At 45.6% G+C, this 18,088-nt stretch overlaps 1 protein-coding gene across 1 annotated transcript; it reads left to right on the plus strand.

The window, feature by feature from the left end:
- Positions 1–1,522: 1,522 nt before the first annotated feature.
- On the plus strand, positions 1,523–8,639 carry LOC124681278. The gene is made up of 6 exons (XM_047216214.1): positions 1,523–1,670; positions 2,182–2,232; positions 2,333–2,384; positions 2,958–3,016; positions 3,529–3,574; positions 8,092–8,639. Exons 1-6 carry the CDS (start codon positions 1,599–1,601, stop codon positions 8,217–8,219), a joined length of 408 nt encoding a protein of 135 aa, XP_047072170.1. The 5' UTR covers positions 1,523–1,598; the 3' UTR covers positions 8,220–8,639.
- The last annotated feature ends 9,449 nt before the right edge of the window (positions 8,640–18,088 follow it).

Here is an 18,088-nt window from a genome sequence, read left to right on the forward strand (position 1 = left end):
CTTCAGAGTAAAAGTTATCGAGTCAATTTGGCAAATGACACTTCTAAACAGTGTATGTAACTCGACCAATCTACAAATAGTTATTTCTCGATCAACCTTTTTTGGCCATCCCATTAGCATTCCTCATTATTTTCTCAAATGCACGAATCCAATATTTGCATTAGATGGTCTTAGCAATGGCTTACAAATAATTATCTCTAGGACATCTTAGAAATAACTCAACCACATTCGAAAACCCATCATGATCAACAAAACGTCCGATGCTCACCTCAATATGTCGGTAGAGGGAAGGGTTACCATCAATCCACGCTCACAAAGTCTTCTTCGGAACAAAAGTATTTAAAACATAAAGAAAACGCATGAAATGATGTCACTTGCTATAATTTCCTACTAGTTATTGAAGCCTAAAATATTAGAGAAACTAGAGAAAAGTTGTATTTCATTACCCAATTCTACGGCTCGATGATCTTGTGTTGGGATTTTTTTTCTCAAGATTGAATCCTCTCAAGCAAATATGAAACTACATTTCACTAGACATTGTAGCTTCTCTAAGATGATTTTTTTTTATGATGGTAGGACTTCACTAGATAGTCACCACTAGCTCCTGACATCGGCCGAGAAGACCATGTCGGGAGAGCCGGGCAGAGGTGGAGATGGCGCATGAAAAGGGATGGCACCCACAAGGTATGGGTACGGGTAGAGCCATCCCATACCAGTACCCGTCGACTTCAATCTTACCTGTCACCCATACCCATACCTGTCATTGGGTACAAAATGTTCCCATACCCATCATCCAACAGGGTAAATGGGTACCCGCATGTAAAATACCCACTCTTACAACATGTTAAATTGATCAAAAAATATGACAGGAGGTGAAGCGATCCTAAATAGGGGTCTAATCCTCACTAACCTACCAAACGGTTGTGAGATCGGAAAGCGTGAGATTCAGCCTAGCAACACGAAGGCATGATTAGGGAGGAAATTAAGTAGTTTAGAATATTACGACGATCCACTTGTTAAATTCAGATGGGTACATGGGTACGCTGGTATGGATTCTACGATCTCATGCCCATATCCACTCTACCAGATGGGTTTGATATTTTTCCACTTACAAATATGTGGATAATATTTTATCCGATACCCTTATTCCTATTGAGTTTTTACCCAGTAGGTACGTGGGTCATAGCCTCATAGGTACCCATTGCCACAACAAAGGGCTATGCCCTAGGGCAAGAATTTTTTCCATTGCTCTAAACTATTTAAGTTGCCTGTGGTCCAGCCCAATGTAAGCCCATAATATCTTTACCCCTTTCCTTCCTTATCAAAGCCCATATACGCAAGGCCTTGACTGTGTCAATAGGCTTTGATCCGGTCGAGTCCACAATTGCTCCCGCCTAATTCTGGGCCCACGGCCCATCCACCACGTCTTGGAGGAGAAGAAAGGGAAATCCGACGGCTGCGGTGGCCGAATCGCGACCGCTCCAAAATCGCAGGGTTTTGACGAGTTCAGTTTTGTTTCCTGCGGCTGCGGCGACGGGTCAGAGACTCGGAGCTTCCCTTCCCCCCGATCCACCCGTCGGACATCTCCCGGGCGCGCCATGGCGGAGCACGCCGCCCCGGAGCTCCCGAAGAGGTGCCACCACTGCGCAGGGCCCCTCTCCAAGGACATGGTAGCCCTGCCCTCCCACATCGTCTCCTCTTTCCTCCCATCTCCTCGGACGGGCCGAGTGTGCCGCCGCCGTCGCCGCTTGTGTGTCGCGTTGCGTTAGTTTTCTGCGCTGCTTCCTATCTCCGCATGGTGGTTGTACCCGGCGACGTCGTGGGGCGCCCTGCTCCCCGTGCTCCCGAGTTGCTCGGCGGAGGATCGTGCTGGGGGTTGGATTTGGTAATGGATCCTGACGGCGTTGAGTTCTTGCCAGTTTTACCCCTTTGTCTATTTCGCATGAATTATGGTACGATTATTGATGTACAATGGCTCAATTTTAGCTATCTCTTGCTTTTCACTTGTGCAATTGTGCTTCCTGAAGCAAACGTGCGCCGTTATACATTATTATGGACAAATCTACCTGATGAATAATCGGCGCTTTTCTAAATTATTCTGCACTGATGCGATTTTGTGCTATTATAACCTATTTATATATGCAATTGTAATACTGATGCATGTTGTGGGATTGTTTGAAGGAAACAAGTAGCTGGACGGTGACCCCCTTGGTTCGAGATAGCTTCTCAATGGTTTGTTTTACTCGCCCATTACTGCTCTCTACCGCAACTTATTCCTTTTTAGTCTAAACATTGTCTCATGTACTAATATATACTTATCATACTGAAACAGATCGGTTCCGCTGTTGGGGGTACTGCAGGCGCGTTTTATGCTTTCAATCATGGTATTTTGCTAACCTTTCTTCAGAGACTGATTTGAGACATTCAGTACAAGCTGGTTATTTATGATGTGACAATATTAAAATATTATATTGTGAGTAATAATTATTGTGTTTCCTTTATCATGCTTCATCATATCTGGATAATTATTATGTTTCCATTACCATATGCAGCATAAATGTCATCGCGTTTGTTTGGTTTGCGACTTGTGTGAGGTGCTGCTAGTTGGCATGATAGTGCTTGTCTTCAATATCATTTCAAATCTTTAAAAAAGTTATCCAGATATGCATGTAGTTTCATGTCTGTGTTGGTAAAGGCTTGCTTATGTTGCTCAAAAACCCATCCCTGAGCATGCCCTGCTTGCACGGAAGTTTTGTTTCCCCCTTCATTACAGTACATGGTGTTTGCAAACCTGCATTAACAGCCACTAGAATTTCCTGCTTGGAAATTTCGTTAGAAATGGATCTAGAATGAAACTGGTTAGAAATTTGTGCCTTGATCTCCTTATATGTTGTTATACAGTTATAATAACTAGTGCTAATATCTTCCCATTAACATTATTTTTCTTTGTTATGTAGCCATGCCCGTCGTTCGGCGTTACGTAAAAGGGCCAATGTGGATACATTTTCTTGTTGGCGTAAGTACTCTGTCCTTTTTTTCTTTTTTAATATTATCTATTGTTGACATGTTTACCATGAATTATTTCGAGTATGCAGCTTTAAGATGTTTTGTCCATTGATGGATATATATGTGCTCATCCACCACCTCAACAATTCTCGGTGATAACATTAGAACCTGAAATGGGAAAAAGATGGTGTTTTCTTTTTAAAACTTTGTCATCAAGCACTAGTTTCCTTGTATTTTTCTCTTAACACACATCAATCATGTAGTTTATTCTCTGGACAGACCACCAAGTATTCATTGTACCCATGTGCTGAATTTCATACCATTCAGTACAGAAAATAGGTTTCATAATCAGAATGGAATCCGTCCTAGATTCGTTTAAGCATATAGTCACAGGTGCACACTAAGGTTCTCTTGCAAATTTAAAAAATTGTTCTCTTGTATTTGGCGCAAAGGTTGAATCAGGATACTATTTTTAGTTCAGTCTGTTGGTCTTTTAATCTTATCCGCTGTTTCCTCCTGCAGGCCCCTCCAGTTATGGTATTTTCTTCTGCATGTGCTGGATTAGCAGGTCAAGTAACATTCTTCTGTACTTTAGAGTGTTTATTCTGTTGCCTAATTGTATTATTATTATTTTTCTTGATAACATGGTCGGTATAAAATTTCCATTTTATGTATCTTCCTGGTATAGTGAGGTGTATTTGAACAGTTTCATTCTCTGTTCCATTATGACTTACGTTTCATTTAGCTTGTCTATAAAGCACACTTACAGCTTCTACGGATTCTTAAGCAAGTGTCCTTGATGAAGTTTTTATGTTTAGTAAGATTTGTGCACTTAGTTGAACCCTGTTATTTTGATCAATATTTATTTAGTAAAACAAAGCAACGATCCGGAACCAATAGGAGGGCAGCACAATGCATAGGTAGTAGCATGGAAGATTTACATCTGGTTGTTATGCCAGACCATGGCTGGCTTAATGATTGATTCTCTAGGCACACCTGTTTTCATGTACAGTAGTATGCAGCCTCTTGCCGATCTTTGTTATTAATAATGTTGGTTTGTTCTGTTAGCCATGATTTCATAAACTCGTGTTTAGAGTTGGTTCACATGTGCTAATCCACTACTTCATAATTGTATGCTTTGTACTCTTGTCTGCCGATGTGGATGAATGAAAATCAATTTTCTGGTATGCTATCATAGTGTGTTTTTGTCTAGCCTGTTCTTGGTGTCATGAGCACCTCTAGTGATGCGTCTCCCTCCTCTTATATCTCAATCCACCACTGCTTTCTCCTTCACGCTCAACAATGTCAACATTAAGAGCCTGGGTTCCAATCGTTCTTGATTTCCACTCCAGCAATTACTCCCAAAATGGTGTACTCTTGGAGCTTACCCTCAGCAAGTTCGGAATTACCTCTCACATCAATGGCGATAATCCTAGCACGATGATGGGGTGTAGCCCCAGTTTTGACCCCAACAACTGTTGGCTCTGTGTAAGATATTCTCGACATGGCCATGGATATGGTGAGCACTCTCTACACCATTTGGATGCTATCGGGTGTTTCTTTCTTTTCAAGGACATGATCATGGGTTTCGGTAGTAGATTGCTAGGTTGTTCTCTTTTAGAGAAATAAGACTTAAGCAACTTCGGTGCTCACCAGATCCATGACCATATTGAGGATTTCTATAGAGATCGTTGCACAAAGACAACACGACAGTGAGGTCAAGCTGGTTCCAGTCCACATTACAGTCCGGTCACCGCCGCTGATTTGAGAGGTAAGGTCAAACTTAGGGTTCTCAAAGAGTCAATGCCATTTTGAGTAGATGTAGGGGTGACAAGAAACGTTGGAAACCATACTCTTGATGCTGACAATGGTGAATGTGTGGACAGACAAGATAGTGGTAGAAGAGGAGACGTTAGCCATTGCCCATGGCACAAAAATCTAGGCAAGAACCAACTCTGGTACCATGCTGGAAAATTGACTTAGGGCATCTCCAGCGCGGACAAAAAACCATCTCCAGCGGTATGACGCAAAGTGACCGCAACGTCCGTCTAGACGCAAACGCGGACCAAATTTGCGTCGCGAATGCGTCCGCGCCCGTCCGTCCGTTTTTGCCTCCTTAGCTCCTCTCTCTCGTCATTTAATGCATGGCAGGCCCATGTGCTGGCCACTCCTGGCCACACAAAAGACATTTTTTCTCTCCTCCCTAATTAATTAATGCATGCCAGAGCCCTTGTGATAAAAAATGTGTCATTGCCGTTGGGGAAGGTGTAGACGCATAGGAACATGTGGGCATCTCCAGCGGCCCGACGCATTTTGGACACGATTTGTGTCCATCTGCGTCGGGCGTGGACACAGAAATTGGTCACATGTCCGCATGCGTCTACACCTTCAACAGTGGCGGAGACACGTTTTTTGACCGCAAAGGCCTTGCCATGCACTAATTAGGGAGGAGAGAGAAAAAGATGCCTTTTGTGTGGCCAGGAGTGGCCAGCACATGGGTCTGCATGCCTTAAATGAGGAGAGAGAGGGGCTAAGCAGGCCAAAACGGACGAGCGGACGTGTCTGCGCTGACGCATTCGTGGAGCAAATTTGGGCCACGTCTGGACGGACGCAGCGGTTATTTTGCGTCAGGACGCTGGAGGTGTTTTTTTGTCCGTGCAGACGCAAATGGACGCTTTTGGTCCGTTTGCATCGCCCCGTTGGAGATGCCCTTACCAGTTTTCTTGTTCGCGCCCGATGCAAACGGACACAAATCGTGTCCAAAATGCATCGGCCCGCTGGAGATGCCTTTAGGTGATCCTGGCTTGTTTGCATTCATTTTCATCATTAGAGCATCTCTAACAGAGCCCGTAAATCCTGCCGGAACCGAACTTTTCCGGCGGATTTATGGGTTCGGGCTGAAATGCGCGCAGATCAGAGCCCGTAAACATGGGCCGGCCCGGACTAGAAGTTCAGCGGCCCGAGAAACTCACCGCACGGCCCCTATTAACTCCCCTCCCGCCGCTCCTCTCCCGCCGCCGCAGCCCGCCGCCGCTTCGACGAGCAATCCCGGGCGCTCGGACGCCGCTCCGCCGCTACGGCCACCACCCCGCCGTCCGAAATGACGCGTGCAAGATGCGTGGGTAGGGGCGGCGGCCGATCTGGCGCCGGAAGGGCAAGTCGCCGGGCGTACGGGCGGAGACAGAGCGCGCCAGGCGGTCGCGCTCCGACGGCGCATGGAAGCGGGCCGGCCGCAAGTGGCCGGACCTAATGGCGCGCCGCCTTGAAGCGCGCGCGGAGGCGGCAGCGGCTGGGGAAGCGGAGGCGCGCCCCGCTGCCGACGCGTGCAGCCCGCCGTTGCCCCGAGCAGCGACGATGACGACGACGCAGACGGACTGCCTCTGCTCTGCGGGAGCGCCTCCGGCGCAGGGGCCATCGAGGTGGCGGCCCTCGTCGTCGCCTAGCAACCGCCGGCGACCATAAACCCTCCGCCGACTCCCGGTGACAGTATAGTCTTTGGGAACCTTAATTTCTAGTCTAATTAGGTCTGTAGTATGTAATGTAGGTCCAATCCGGATGTATTTTGCCCCTATTATTGTGAATTATGAACAAATTAAGCTTGATCGGATGAAATCGACTGCAATCACGAAAATCGATTTCCCGCGACGTTTGATTTTCGCGAGTTCGGTTTGGGTTTACAGTTTCTGTTCTGCGCCGTGCCCAAATGCGCTCTCAATTCGTTTTTCGGGGGACTGAACTCCGTTTATTCGGTTCCGATAAATACGGGCTCTGTTAGAGATGCTCTTACAGAGTACACACGTGTGATAGTGGATGAGTAAGTGTGAACAAGCTATACAGTGGTGCCCCGCAAAAAAGAAGTATACACAGGAGGATAACGAGATCTAGTGGGATGGGCTGGTATGAACGTTGGCTGAAGGCCATGTTCGGTCCCTGGAGAACAGTCATGTAGTTTGACACCTGGATAAGGTGTCATCAGATGCCAGTGTAGCACAACACAATGCAAGTAAGGGTGTCCATTTTACCACGTGAGCAACACAGGTGCTAGCGGTATAGTGTAATATGGTGGTATCATTGAGTAAACACGAGTGGAAGTGGAAATAGGTGTCTTGTACTATTTCTGTATTATTTGAGAGTAACTACGAAGTATGCTAGGATATTTCATGTATGATGGTGGTGCTTGAAAAACCAAGTGATGAGGACCTGGTTCGTCTAGATCGCTTTTTATGCATCAGAGGTTCAATTAAAACTAGACGGAATCAACACAGATTAAGCATCTCCGATTAATACTAGATGAGATAGACGAACCTTTCATCTGTGTTCTAATTACACACTCATATATTGTACACGCCCTATTCGGTTATTTTATTTCAGAACATTTGCTTTTGACCAGCTGTTTTAATGCGATGACTAATTAGTCCAGTCTTAGTAGTTACTCTAGTTCCAAGACAGTGGAGTAATTAGAGTGACTATGTCCATGTGCATAGGGTGCAATTTAGCAGGCGGCATCAGCTATTCTATAGAGATAAGAAATGTATTTCTTAACAGTGTTTAGGCAGATTCTTACCTTTAGATTAGTTTACCAAGTATATTCTCAAATTCAAATTAAGCAAAGTAACTGATCTTTCTGCACTTGCATATGTTTAGTAAGATTTGTGCACTTAGTTGAACCCTGTTATTTTGATCAATATTTATTTAGTAAAACAAAGCAACGATCCGGAACCAATAGGAGGGCAGCACAATGCATAGGTATTAGCATGGAAGATTTACATCTGGTTGTTATGCCAGACCATGGCTGGCTTAATGATTGATTCTCTAGGCACACCTGTTTTCTAGTACAGTAGTATGCAGCCTCTTGCCGATCTTTGTTATTAGTAGTGTTGGTTTGTTCTGTTAGCCATGATTTCATAAACTCATGTTAGAGTTGGTTCACATGTGCTAATCCACTAGTACTTCATAATTGTATGCTTTGTACTCTTTGCACTTGCATATGTTTTAGAATATTACGTCATGTATATGGATGATTTGTGCCATATCACTGTTATCAGCCATTATTTATTAAGCTAAAGTTTTTAATTCTATCTACAGGTGGCACAATACCAGCTCTTGCACAGCTGATTTCATCGTCCTGTCATGCCGCCATGTCATCACCCTCATTTACCCGCTCTGCTTCTCGTGAGGACATGCACAAGAGCAGAGGATCCTCGCCCTTGTAACTCGCACAACAGACCCAGCACTGAATTGTAGCGCTCTACAGAAATCCATGGTACCACTGACAGGGGGTCAACTTTTGTAAATGCCAAGATTTTCTTGCGTAATGATGGTAAAGCTTGTACTGCCCTGTTTGCATTTTTTGATATCTACCAATATGTATAGGTTGTGTCGTTTATGATATCGGGTTAACTTTTGTTCACAATAAGTCCTTGGGTGTTTGCTCAGCTCAACCTGAGGATCTGTTCATCTGTTCCAAAATGGTACATACTTTTGCTTGTTTGACTCGTGATGCTGCTCTGTTATTGTAAAGCTTCTGTTGGGTTTAAAATGGTCCTAACATAGCTGGAGCAGAAACACTGCAAACTACTGTTTTGCCAATGCATTCGTAAAATGACATCTTTGAGACCGCTGGAACAGATAAACCAGCCCTAGCATCGTTGAGGCTTTTGCCAATTCTGTTGTACTGTCTTGGCTCGTTCAGACGCCAAATTTTGGTTAGTTTTTCTTTGGGTTATCCTAGAGTGTTGTATCGACTTAATTCAGCTGAGGTTCTTCTCTTCCTGCACCTCCCCTCACCTCCTCTTCTTCATCTACCTCGCCCAAGCGTTGACCAGAGTGAGACTGGACCGAACCGAACCTGTGCCTTCTTTGTCGGCCGGAAATAGCAGAGGGGAAATGCCGGAGTAGGTTCTAGCAGTAGATGCAAGTTTTATGGCAGTTTGCTGGTTGTTTGGGTAAGGCGTCGGTGTCTTTTGCCCGGACCCCGTGCTTCGGCTAGGCTACGGCCTGCGGTGGCGTTGAACTTCGGTGGTCGGAGCGAGCGGCGAGCTCGACAATGTCCGAGATCTCCCTGAATAAAGGGCTCTTTAGGAGCCTTCTTCTGACCATGTTCGAGATCTCCTTGAATAAAGGGCTCTTTAGGAGCCTTCTTCTGATGCGGCTGTTGGAGGCTGCCCAATTTCTCTTGCATGCTTGGCTGCCATCGGCGGCAAAGAGCGAGGCTATGCGTCGATTTCCCTAGCTAGCCGTGGAAGTGAGGGGGGGGGGGATTGATGTGGAGCTTCGTTTTCATCCTCTGCATCTGGGAGGTGGTGTTGTCAAGCAGTGGAGTCTTCTTGTTCTTGCGAGGTCGTGGAGACGATGGAAGAAGGTCGACTTTGTGCTTCGTGGCTCTGTATTGGGGGATCTCGGATTCCCTGGAAATTGCTTCTTCTGTAGCGAATCCCAAGTGACGGTGTGAGGGTGCCACTATCTTCAACCACAAGCATGGTCCAGCTGCACTCGAGTATGGTTTTCTCGAGATAGTTTGTCCTGTGAGTGAGGATCTTCTTCATCTCCGGTGCGGTGGAGTCCGCTGCCTCCCAGTGATGAGGACATCCCTACTACACTACTACCTCCGTCATTGCAAGATGAAGACGATGCTGCTGTGAAGCTCAAGTCCAATGAAGTCAGGATTGGACCAATGACACGAGCTCGTGCGAAGCTACTTAAACAACAGGTGAATTTGTTCCTAAGTGCTACTTTGATCGATGAGAACTTTATACTGCCTAAATTCTATTAGTTATGTATGATCAGGTATGAAGAGGGAGCAAGCATCGCACGAGGAGAAGAGGAGCAGCTGGACAAGAAGCTGGACGTGAAGCTGGACATGGAGCTGGCCATGAAGCTGGACAAGAAGATATCCTATGAAAGCGCGAGGGAGGAGAGGGAGGCATGCGCGAGGGGAGAAGAAGAAGTCCAGGCCGGCGCCAGGCCCGGTCAGTCGGCCGCCACGCCGGCGCGCCCGGTCCCAGGCCCGGTCCAACCGGGCGCCAGACCGGCCCAGCCTGGCGCCGACCGGACACCACGCTTGTGCCAGCCGGGCAACATGCAGTAAGCCTGGACGCCTAGGTCGGTTCCCACCCCCCGCCAGACCCGGTTGAAATCGGATGGCCTGGTCCCAGGCCCGGTCGACCGGCCGTATGACCGGCCGACTCCGAGTCTATCTCGACCAGATCCGATCTGGGTCGGTTTTCTATGTATCTTTTCGACCTTAGGTCGTCCTGAACCCCTATATAAGTGCCCAGGACACCCCCAAATTAGGTTTAGACCACGTTTAAGATAAACCCTAGTTCATAGTTGATTGCTTTGCAACTCTATTGAATTCCTACACCATATTGCATTGATTTGGTGTAAACCCTGAAAGTCCTGTGTGATCTGTTGTTCCATTGGGAATTAGACGGTTGCAACTTACCGCTTCGTGGTCGGCGGCTACGTGCGCAAGTGTGTGGAGTTGCGAATATCTTGCAGGGTTGAGAGCTGTTGCATTGGCGACAGGGACCAATCGAAAGATCTCGTTGCGTCATACAAGTTATCATCCACTTCATCATCAAGTTATCTCCGATGTGTTCATCCCGTGATCATCATCACCACCGTTTCTTACTGAGAAGATCGAGCCACCCCTTATCATCTTGGTATCAGATTTCAGTGTTTCCTCGGTAAGCCATCCACAATCCACCCCATAGTTGAGTTGTGAGTGTTTCCTATCCAGAAAAATCCATAAAATATTAGGGTTAGGGTTTGTCATAGCCTTAGATTGCACTAATTTCGAGTTTTAGTTGCTTTTCGTAGTTGTTTTTGCGTATCTTTTTTCCATCTAGTATTGTTAGGGTTTGTGTCTCCGCTTTCATCTAGAGTCAGTTTTTGTTACTCCGAGTCCACGTAGCATACAGTGTGTTTGTCCAAACCATAGCCACAGCCTTTCGATATAAGTGACTAGGAACTTCCCCAGAAGAGACTAGTTTTACCGCTCGACAGGCTCCTCATTAGAGTTTTGGTGCTTTGCATTATCTGTTGGCCGTGTTATCAAGGAGTTGAGTCATAAAATCAAAAAAAATGAAAAGAAGCAAAAAGAGCTACATAGCTGCGTGTGATAAAAAGAAAATTCCAAAAAAAAAGTGAAGTGCTAGTAGAATCAAGTGAAAGCCTAAGTTTTCTTTAACTGCACCCGTAGTTGAGCAATCTTGTGCATGTCCCGTTGAGCTTTGCTAGCGTCTCTCGAGTGCATTGCAACCTTTCATCCATATAGTTGCATTGCCACATTTATCGCCTTGTGTGAGTATCATTGGTTGTCTAGAGTCAGCGCTAGAGCTTGTTATTCGTGCAAATAGGTAGCCCACCTACAGCCCCACATATACCCTGCTTTGTCGTGTGATTGTTCTTATACCCTTGATATTCGCTTCGCTACATCCGTGCACTAGTCATCATTACAAGTGGTAAGCAATACTAATTCACGTTGGAGCGGTAAGATTTCCTTTTCTTATCAGTTTGGAGTGAGTTGTGAGAGTACCACCATATCGATTTGTTTTAGTGCACTAATCTACTAACCATGTCTTCTAGTGATGAGAAAATTGTTAACCAGAAAAACAAGGATGCCGCTGATGTGATGACATGGAGTGAGTATGAAGCTCTTCGTAATGAGATGCGACGTGAATTCCGCACTCAGGATGATGAACTTAGGGGGACTGTTCAGGGGATCTCCCAGAAGCTAGATGCTACTAATGAGACTGTCACCACAATGCAAGATCAAATGACGGATATCCAGCGCAGTCTTCAAGTTTTGCAACTAGCTGTTGATAATCTCACCCAACAACAGCAACAAGAAGAAGAAGACCCTGATCTTCAGGATGAAGCACCTGGTGTTGGTCGTGGTGCTGGACGTGGTAACCCCGGTCGTGGTTTCGTTGAACTCGGACGCCATGGTCGTGGGTTTTAGGAAGAAGACGGATTGGGTAAGCCAAAGTTCTCGATACCCAGATTTGAAAGGGGTGCTGATGTTGAAGAATACCTCACTTGGGAGCTGAAGATTGAGAAGTTATGGCGCTTACATACTTATACTGAAGATAGGAAGGTCAAGCTTGCTTGCTCAGAATTTGATGGCTATGCATTGCGTTGGTGGGATGGACTTACACGTACTCGTCAAGAAGATCATGAGCTGCCAGTTCGTACTTGGCAAGAGATGAAGGCCATTATGCAAGCTCGTTGCGTGCCCACTAATTATTTGTGATCTATATATGATAAGTTGACCCTATTGAGACAAGGTGTGAAGACTGTTGATACTTATTTCATGGAGATGCTTATGCAGCGTGGTCGTGTCCGTGAATCACTACAGATGACAATGCATCGCTTTCTACATGGTTTGAAGTATGATATCAAAGGCATTGTTCGTCATCACCATTATACTACAATGAATGAGCTACTACATCATGCAAGAGAAGCTGAAGCACAGTTAGCTGAAGAAGCGCAAATCAAAGGTCGTGCTACGCGAGCTGGGCGCTACACGCCTAGGGCGCCCCCATCTACAGCGCCAGCGCCATCTTCGCGCTCCGCACCTTATTCTACTCCGTCTAGCAAGACGGTCTCCAATGTGTCCAACACAAAGAAGCCCAAACCTGCTGCAAGTACGAGTGGTTCTAGCATGTCTATTGCGCGCAACCGTGATATGAATTATCATACATGTGGTGGCAAGGGTCACTTCAAGAGAGATTGTCCTAACCGCAAGGTCATTATTATCAATGAGGACAATGAGTATGAGACTGGAGATGATGTTGATCCATATGCTCCAGAAGATGATGACTATGACAGTGACGGTGTAGATGCTTAACCGTCTGAAGCTCACACTATTGTTGTGTCTCAGCGTGCTCTTAATGTGTTGCCAAGTGCATCTACTCAGCGCTGCAATTTGTTCCAAACAAAGGCTTTAGTTGGTCCTGACAAGGCTTGCAAGGTCATTATTGATGGCGGGAGTTGCCGCAATTTAGCAAGCAAGGAGTTGTGTACCAAGTTGAAGTTGAAGTATCTACCGCACCCGCATCCATACTATATTCAGTGGTTGAGCGACAATGGTGAAATGAAGGTAAACCACATGGTGCGTGTTGAGTTTGAGATTGGACCGTATAAGGATTCCATTGATTTTGATGTGGTTCCTATGACGGTGTGTCACTTACTATTGGGTCGGCCTTGGCTCTATGACCGTTCTGTGAAACATAATGGCTGTGCCAATACATATCACTTGGAGTTCAAGGGCGAGAAAATCAACTTGCAGCCTATGTCACCACAACAAATTGTCAATGAATCTCGTCAGAAAGTTGAAGTAAACTTGGAGGATGCATCTATAGATAGGCGAGAGAATTGTAAGACCGTGAGTGATATAACGAAAAGTGAGAGAGTGAATTCCTTAGTCTTATTAGCCACCAAAGAAGATATGAGAGAATTTAGTGAGGATCCTACAGCCATGCCTCTTGTGCTCATGTACAGGGGTACGGTTTTGGTTTCTAACGACATGACCCCAATTCCTCTTGGTGTTTTTAATGTGTTGCAGGAATTCAGCAACGTGTTTCCGGAGGAGGTGCTCGCAGGACTACCACCATTGCGTGGTATTGAGCATCAAATTGACTTGATCCCCGGAGTTTCGCTGCCCAATAGGGCGCCATATAGGACGAACCCCGAAGAGACGAAGGAGATACAGAAGCAAGTACAAGCGCTACTCGACAAAGGTTATATCCGCATAAGCCTTAGTCCTTGTGTTGTTCCCGTTATTCTAGTTCCTAAGAAAGATGGTACATGGCGCATGTGTGTAGATTGTAGAGCGATAAACAACATTACTATTCGATATCGTCATCCTATTCCCCGTTTAGAGGATATGCTAGATGAATTGAGTGGTGCTGTTGTTTTCTCTAAAATTGATTTGCGTAGTGGTTATCATCAAATTAGGATGAAAGAGGGGGATGAATGGAAAACAACCTTTAAAACAAAATTTGGTTTATATGAGTGGTTGGTAATGCCTTTTCGTTTGACTAATGCAACTAACACTTTCATGAGACTGATGAACCATGTTTTGCGTGATTTTATTGGCAAGTTTGTGGTTGTGTACTTTGATGATATATTAATCTACAGCCGCAATGAATCTGATCATACTATACATATTCGACATGTTTTGCAAGTGTTGCGTGATAATAAACTCTATGGTAATCTTGAGAAGTGCACATTTTGCAAAGATAAGGTCATATTTCTGGGTTATGTTGTCTCTAAGCATGGAGTAGAAGTAGATGCGTGTATACTCCCTTACCGGCACCTACTACACCTTGGGAAGACATTAGTATGTATTTTGTGTTGGGTTTGCCGCGTACTAAGAGGGGCCATGATTCTATATTTGTGGTAGTGGATAGATTCGGTAAGATGTCACATTTTATTGCCTTCCACAAGAGCGACGATGCGTCGCATATTGCTAACCTGTTTTTTCAGGGAGATTGTACGTCTACATGGAATCCCGAAGACTATTGTTTCTGATCGTGACGTGAAGTTTATGAGCTACTTCTGGAAGACGCTTTGGAGAAAGCTGGGGACGAAGCTACTTTTCAGTACTACTTGTCATCCCCAAACCGATGGTCAAACCGAAGTGGTGAATAGAACATTGTCAGAACTGTTGAGATCCATGATCAAGAAGAACCTGAAGGAGTGGGAAGATTGTTTGCCACATGTGGAGTTTGCTTACAACAGGGCGGTACATTCTACCACAGAGCTGTGTCCCTTTGAGGTGGTGTATGGTTTCAAACCCATTACTCCGCTTGATTTGTTGCCTCTACCCATACATGAGAGAGTCAATATGGAGGCATCCAAGAGGGCAGATTTTGTGCGAAAGATTCATGTGAAGACTAAAGAGTTGATAGAGAAGAAAGGCAAGAGCAATGCTGCAAGGATGAACAAGAAGCGCAAGAAGGTGTTGTTCAAGCCTGGTGATATGGTCTGGGTACATTTTCGCAAGGATAGGTTCCCGAAGCTGCGGAAGTCCAAGTTATTTCCTCGTGGTGCTGGTCCTTACAAAGTGCTTGCCAAGATCAATGATAATGCATACTATATAGATCTTCCAATTGATGAGTTTGGTGTCAGCAATTCTTTCAATGTGGCCGATTTGACACCATATGACGGAGAAGACCTTGGAGCGTCGAGGTCGACGCCTTTTGAAGGGGGGAGATGATGAGGACATCCCTACTACACTACTACCTCCGTCATTGCAAGATGAAGACGATGCTGCTGTGAAGCTCAAGTCCAATGAAGTCAGGATTGGACCAATGACACGAGCTCGTGCGAAGCTACTTAAACAACAGGTAAATTTGTTCCTAAGTGATACTTTGATCGATGAGAACTTTATACTGCCTAAGTCCTATTAGTTATGTATGATCAGGTATGAAGAGGGAGCAAGCATCGCACGAGGAGGAGAGGAGCAGCTGGACAAGAAGCTGGACGTGAAGCTGGACATGGAGCTGGACATGAAGCTGGACAAGAAGACATCCCATGGAAGCGCGAGGGAGGAGAGGGAGGCATGCGCGAGGGGAGAAGAAGAAGTCCATGCCGGCGCCAGGACCGATCTGACCGGCCGCCACGCCGGCGCGCCCGGTCCCAGGCCCGGTCCAACCGGGCGCTAGACCGGCCCAGCCCGGCGCCGACCGGACGCCACTCTTGTGCGAGCCGGGCAACATCCAGCAAGCCTGGACGCCTAGCCCGGTTCCCACCCGGCGCCAGACCCGGTTGAAACCGGATGGCCCGGTCCCAGGCCCGGTCGACCGGCCGTATGACCGGCCGACTCCGAGTCTGTCTCGACCAGATCCGATCTCGGTCGGTTTTCTATCTATCTTTTCGATCTGAGGTCATCCTGAACCCCTATATAAGTGCCCAGGACGCCCCCAAATTAGGTTTAGACCACGTTTAAGATAAACCCTAGTTCATAGTTGATTGCTTTGCAACTCTATTGAATTCCTACACCATATTGCATTGATTTGGTGTAAACCCTGAAAGTCTTGTGTGATCTGTTGTTCCATTGGGAATTAGACGGTTGCAACTTACCGCTTCGTGGTCGTCGGCTACGTGCGCAAGTGTGTGGAGTTGCGAATATCTTGCAGGGTTGAGAGCTGTTGCATTGGCGACATCGACCAATTGAGAGATCTCGTTGCGTCATACAAATTATCATCCACTTCATCATCAAGTTATCTCCGTTGTGTTCACCCCGTGATCATCATCACCACCGTTGCTTACTGAGAAGATCGGGCCACCCCTTATCACCCACAGCCCCAAGTGATTTCGTCCTTGGTGACGTTAGGAGCGGTCGCATCAGGTGGTATGGCGACAGAGCTCAAGGACCTGATTGTGTTTTGTGTTGTATTGTGATCCAAATTCATATACTAAAGGGAGGCTAACTTCTGATGAGCGGAGCGAGGCCCCCGCGGTACGGTACGGATCGTTGGCACCGCCTATATATACATCTTGTAAGCCGCCGGCTAGGGTTTATCAGATTATAAGATAACCCACGGCGTTTGTAAACACCTCCCGATATAGTGAAGTTTTGTCTGGTCGGCGCCCGTGGTTTTTTCCCCTTCTGTGTTGGAAGGGGTTTTCCACGTTAAATCTTGTGTCCCCTGCGTGTGTTCTTGTTTCGTTCTTCGTTATTTGCTTGTCGCTTTTATAACATTTTGCGGGTCGACGTGATTTCTTTTGGGGTGCAATCATAGTTTCAAATGTCCTCCGTACGTATTTGTGTTTCGCTCAGGGCCTTAATGTAAAGTTGTACCCTCCGCCATTGTTAATGCAGTTCGAGGTTCTTTCGGGCCTTTTGTCGTAAAAAAAGGTTTCAGCCAAATTCCAGGTATTGACTATAATGATGTATTCTCTCCGGTTGTGAAGCATAGTTCCATTCGTGCATTCTTTGGTATTGTGGCTATGCATGATCTTGAGCTTGAGCAGTTAGATGTGAAGACTGCTTTTCTGCATGGAGAGCTTGAGGAGGAGATATACATGGACCAACCTGAAGGTTTTGTTGTGCCTGGAAAGGGGGATCTTGTTTGCAAGTTGAAGAGGTCCCTTTATGGTTTGAAACAGTCTCCAAGACAGTGGTACAAAAGGTTTGATTCATTTATGCTTGCACATGAGTTTAAGAGATCTAAGTATGATAGTTGTGTTTATATCAAGTTTGTTAATGGATCACCAATATACTTGCTGTTATATGTTGATGATATGTTGATTGCTGCCAAGAGCAAGAAAGAGATCACTACTTTAAAGTCACAGTTAAGTAGTGAGTTTGAGATGAACGATCTTGGTGCTACTAAGAAAATACTAGGTATGGAAATTACAAGAGACAGAAAATCTAGTGTGTTATTTCTTAGTCAGCAAAATTACATTCAGAAAGTTCTTCATCGTTTTAATATGCATGATGCAAAGTCTGTTAGTACACCAATTGCTTCTCACTTCAAATTGTCAGCATTGCAATGTCCTAGTACTGATGAAGATATTGAGTACATGTCTCGAGTTCCATATTCTAGTGCTTGTTGGTTCCTTGATGTATGCCATGGTTTGTTCTCGTCCTGATTTATCATATGCTATGAGTTTGATCGGTCGATACCGGCCGATCCTGGTAAAGAACATTGGAAAGCTGTTCAGTGGATTTTCAGGTACCTTCGTGGCACATCCAAAGCTTGCTTGAAGTTTGGCAAGACCGGTGAGGGACTCGTAGGCTATGTGGATTCAGATTTTGCTGCCGGATAAGAGAAGATCCCTCACAGGTTATGTATTCACTATTGGTGGATGTGTTGTGAGTTGGAAGGCAACGTTACAAGCTGTTGTTGCCCAATCTACAACCGAAGCAGAATATATAGCAATTAATGAAGCTTGCAGAGAGTCTGTTTGGTTGAAAGGTTTGTATGCTGAGCTTGTGGAGATGATTCTTGCATTAACTTGTTTTCTGACAGTCAAAATGCAATATACCTTACTAAAGATCAAATGTTCCATGAGAGGACAAAGCACATTGATATCAAGTACCATTATGTGCGCGACATTGTTGCTC

Source organism: Lolium rigidum, unplaced genomic scaffold, assembly GCF_022539505.1.
Source record: "Lolium rigidum isolate FL_2022 unplaced genomic scaffold, APGP_CSIRO_Lrig_0.1 contig_38523_1, whole genome shotgun sequence".
In the NCBI taxonomy this organism is placed as follows: Eukaryota; Viridiplantae; Streptophyta; class Magnoliopsida; order Poales; family Poaceae; genus Lolium; species Lolium rigidum.

What these genes read in the sequence shown, in the direction of transcription:
- LOC124681278 (XM_047216214.1), top strand. Translation starts at nt 1,599, where the DNA reads ATGGCGGAGCACGCCGCCCCGGAGCTCCCGAAGAGGTGCCACCACTGC. An exon ending in TTCGAGATAGCTTCTCAATG is followed by an intron (nt 2,233 to 2,332) that starts GTTTGTTTTACT and finishes ATACTGAAACAG; the next exon opens with ATCGGTTCCGCTGTTGGGGG. An exon ending in GGATACATTTTCTTGTTGGC is followed by an intron (nt 3,017 to 3,528) that starts GTAAGTACTCTG and finishes TTCCTCCTGCAG; the next exon opens with GCCCCTCCAGTTATGGTATT.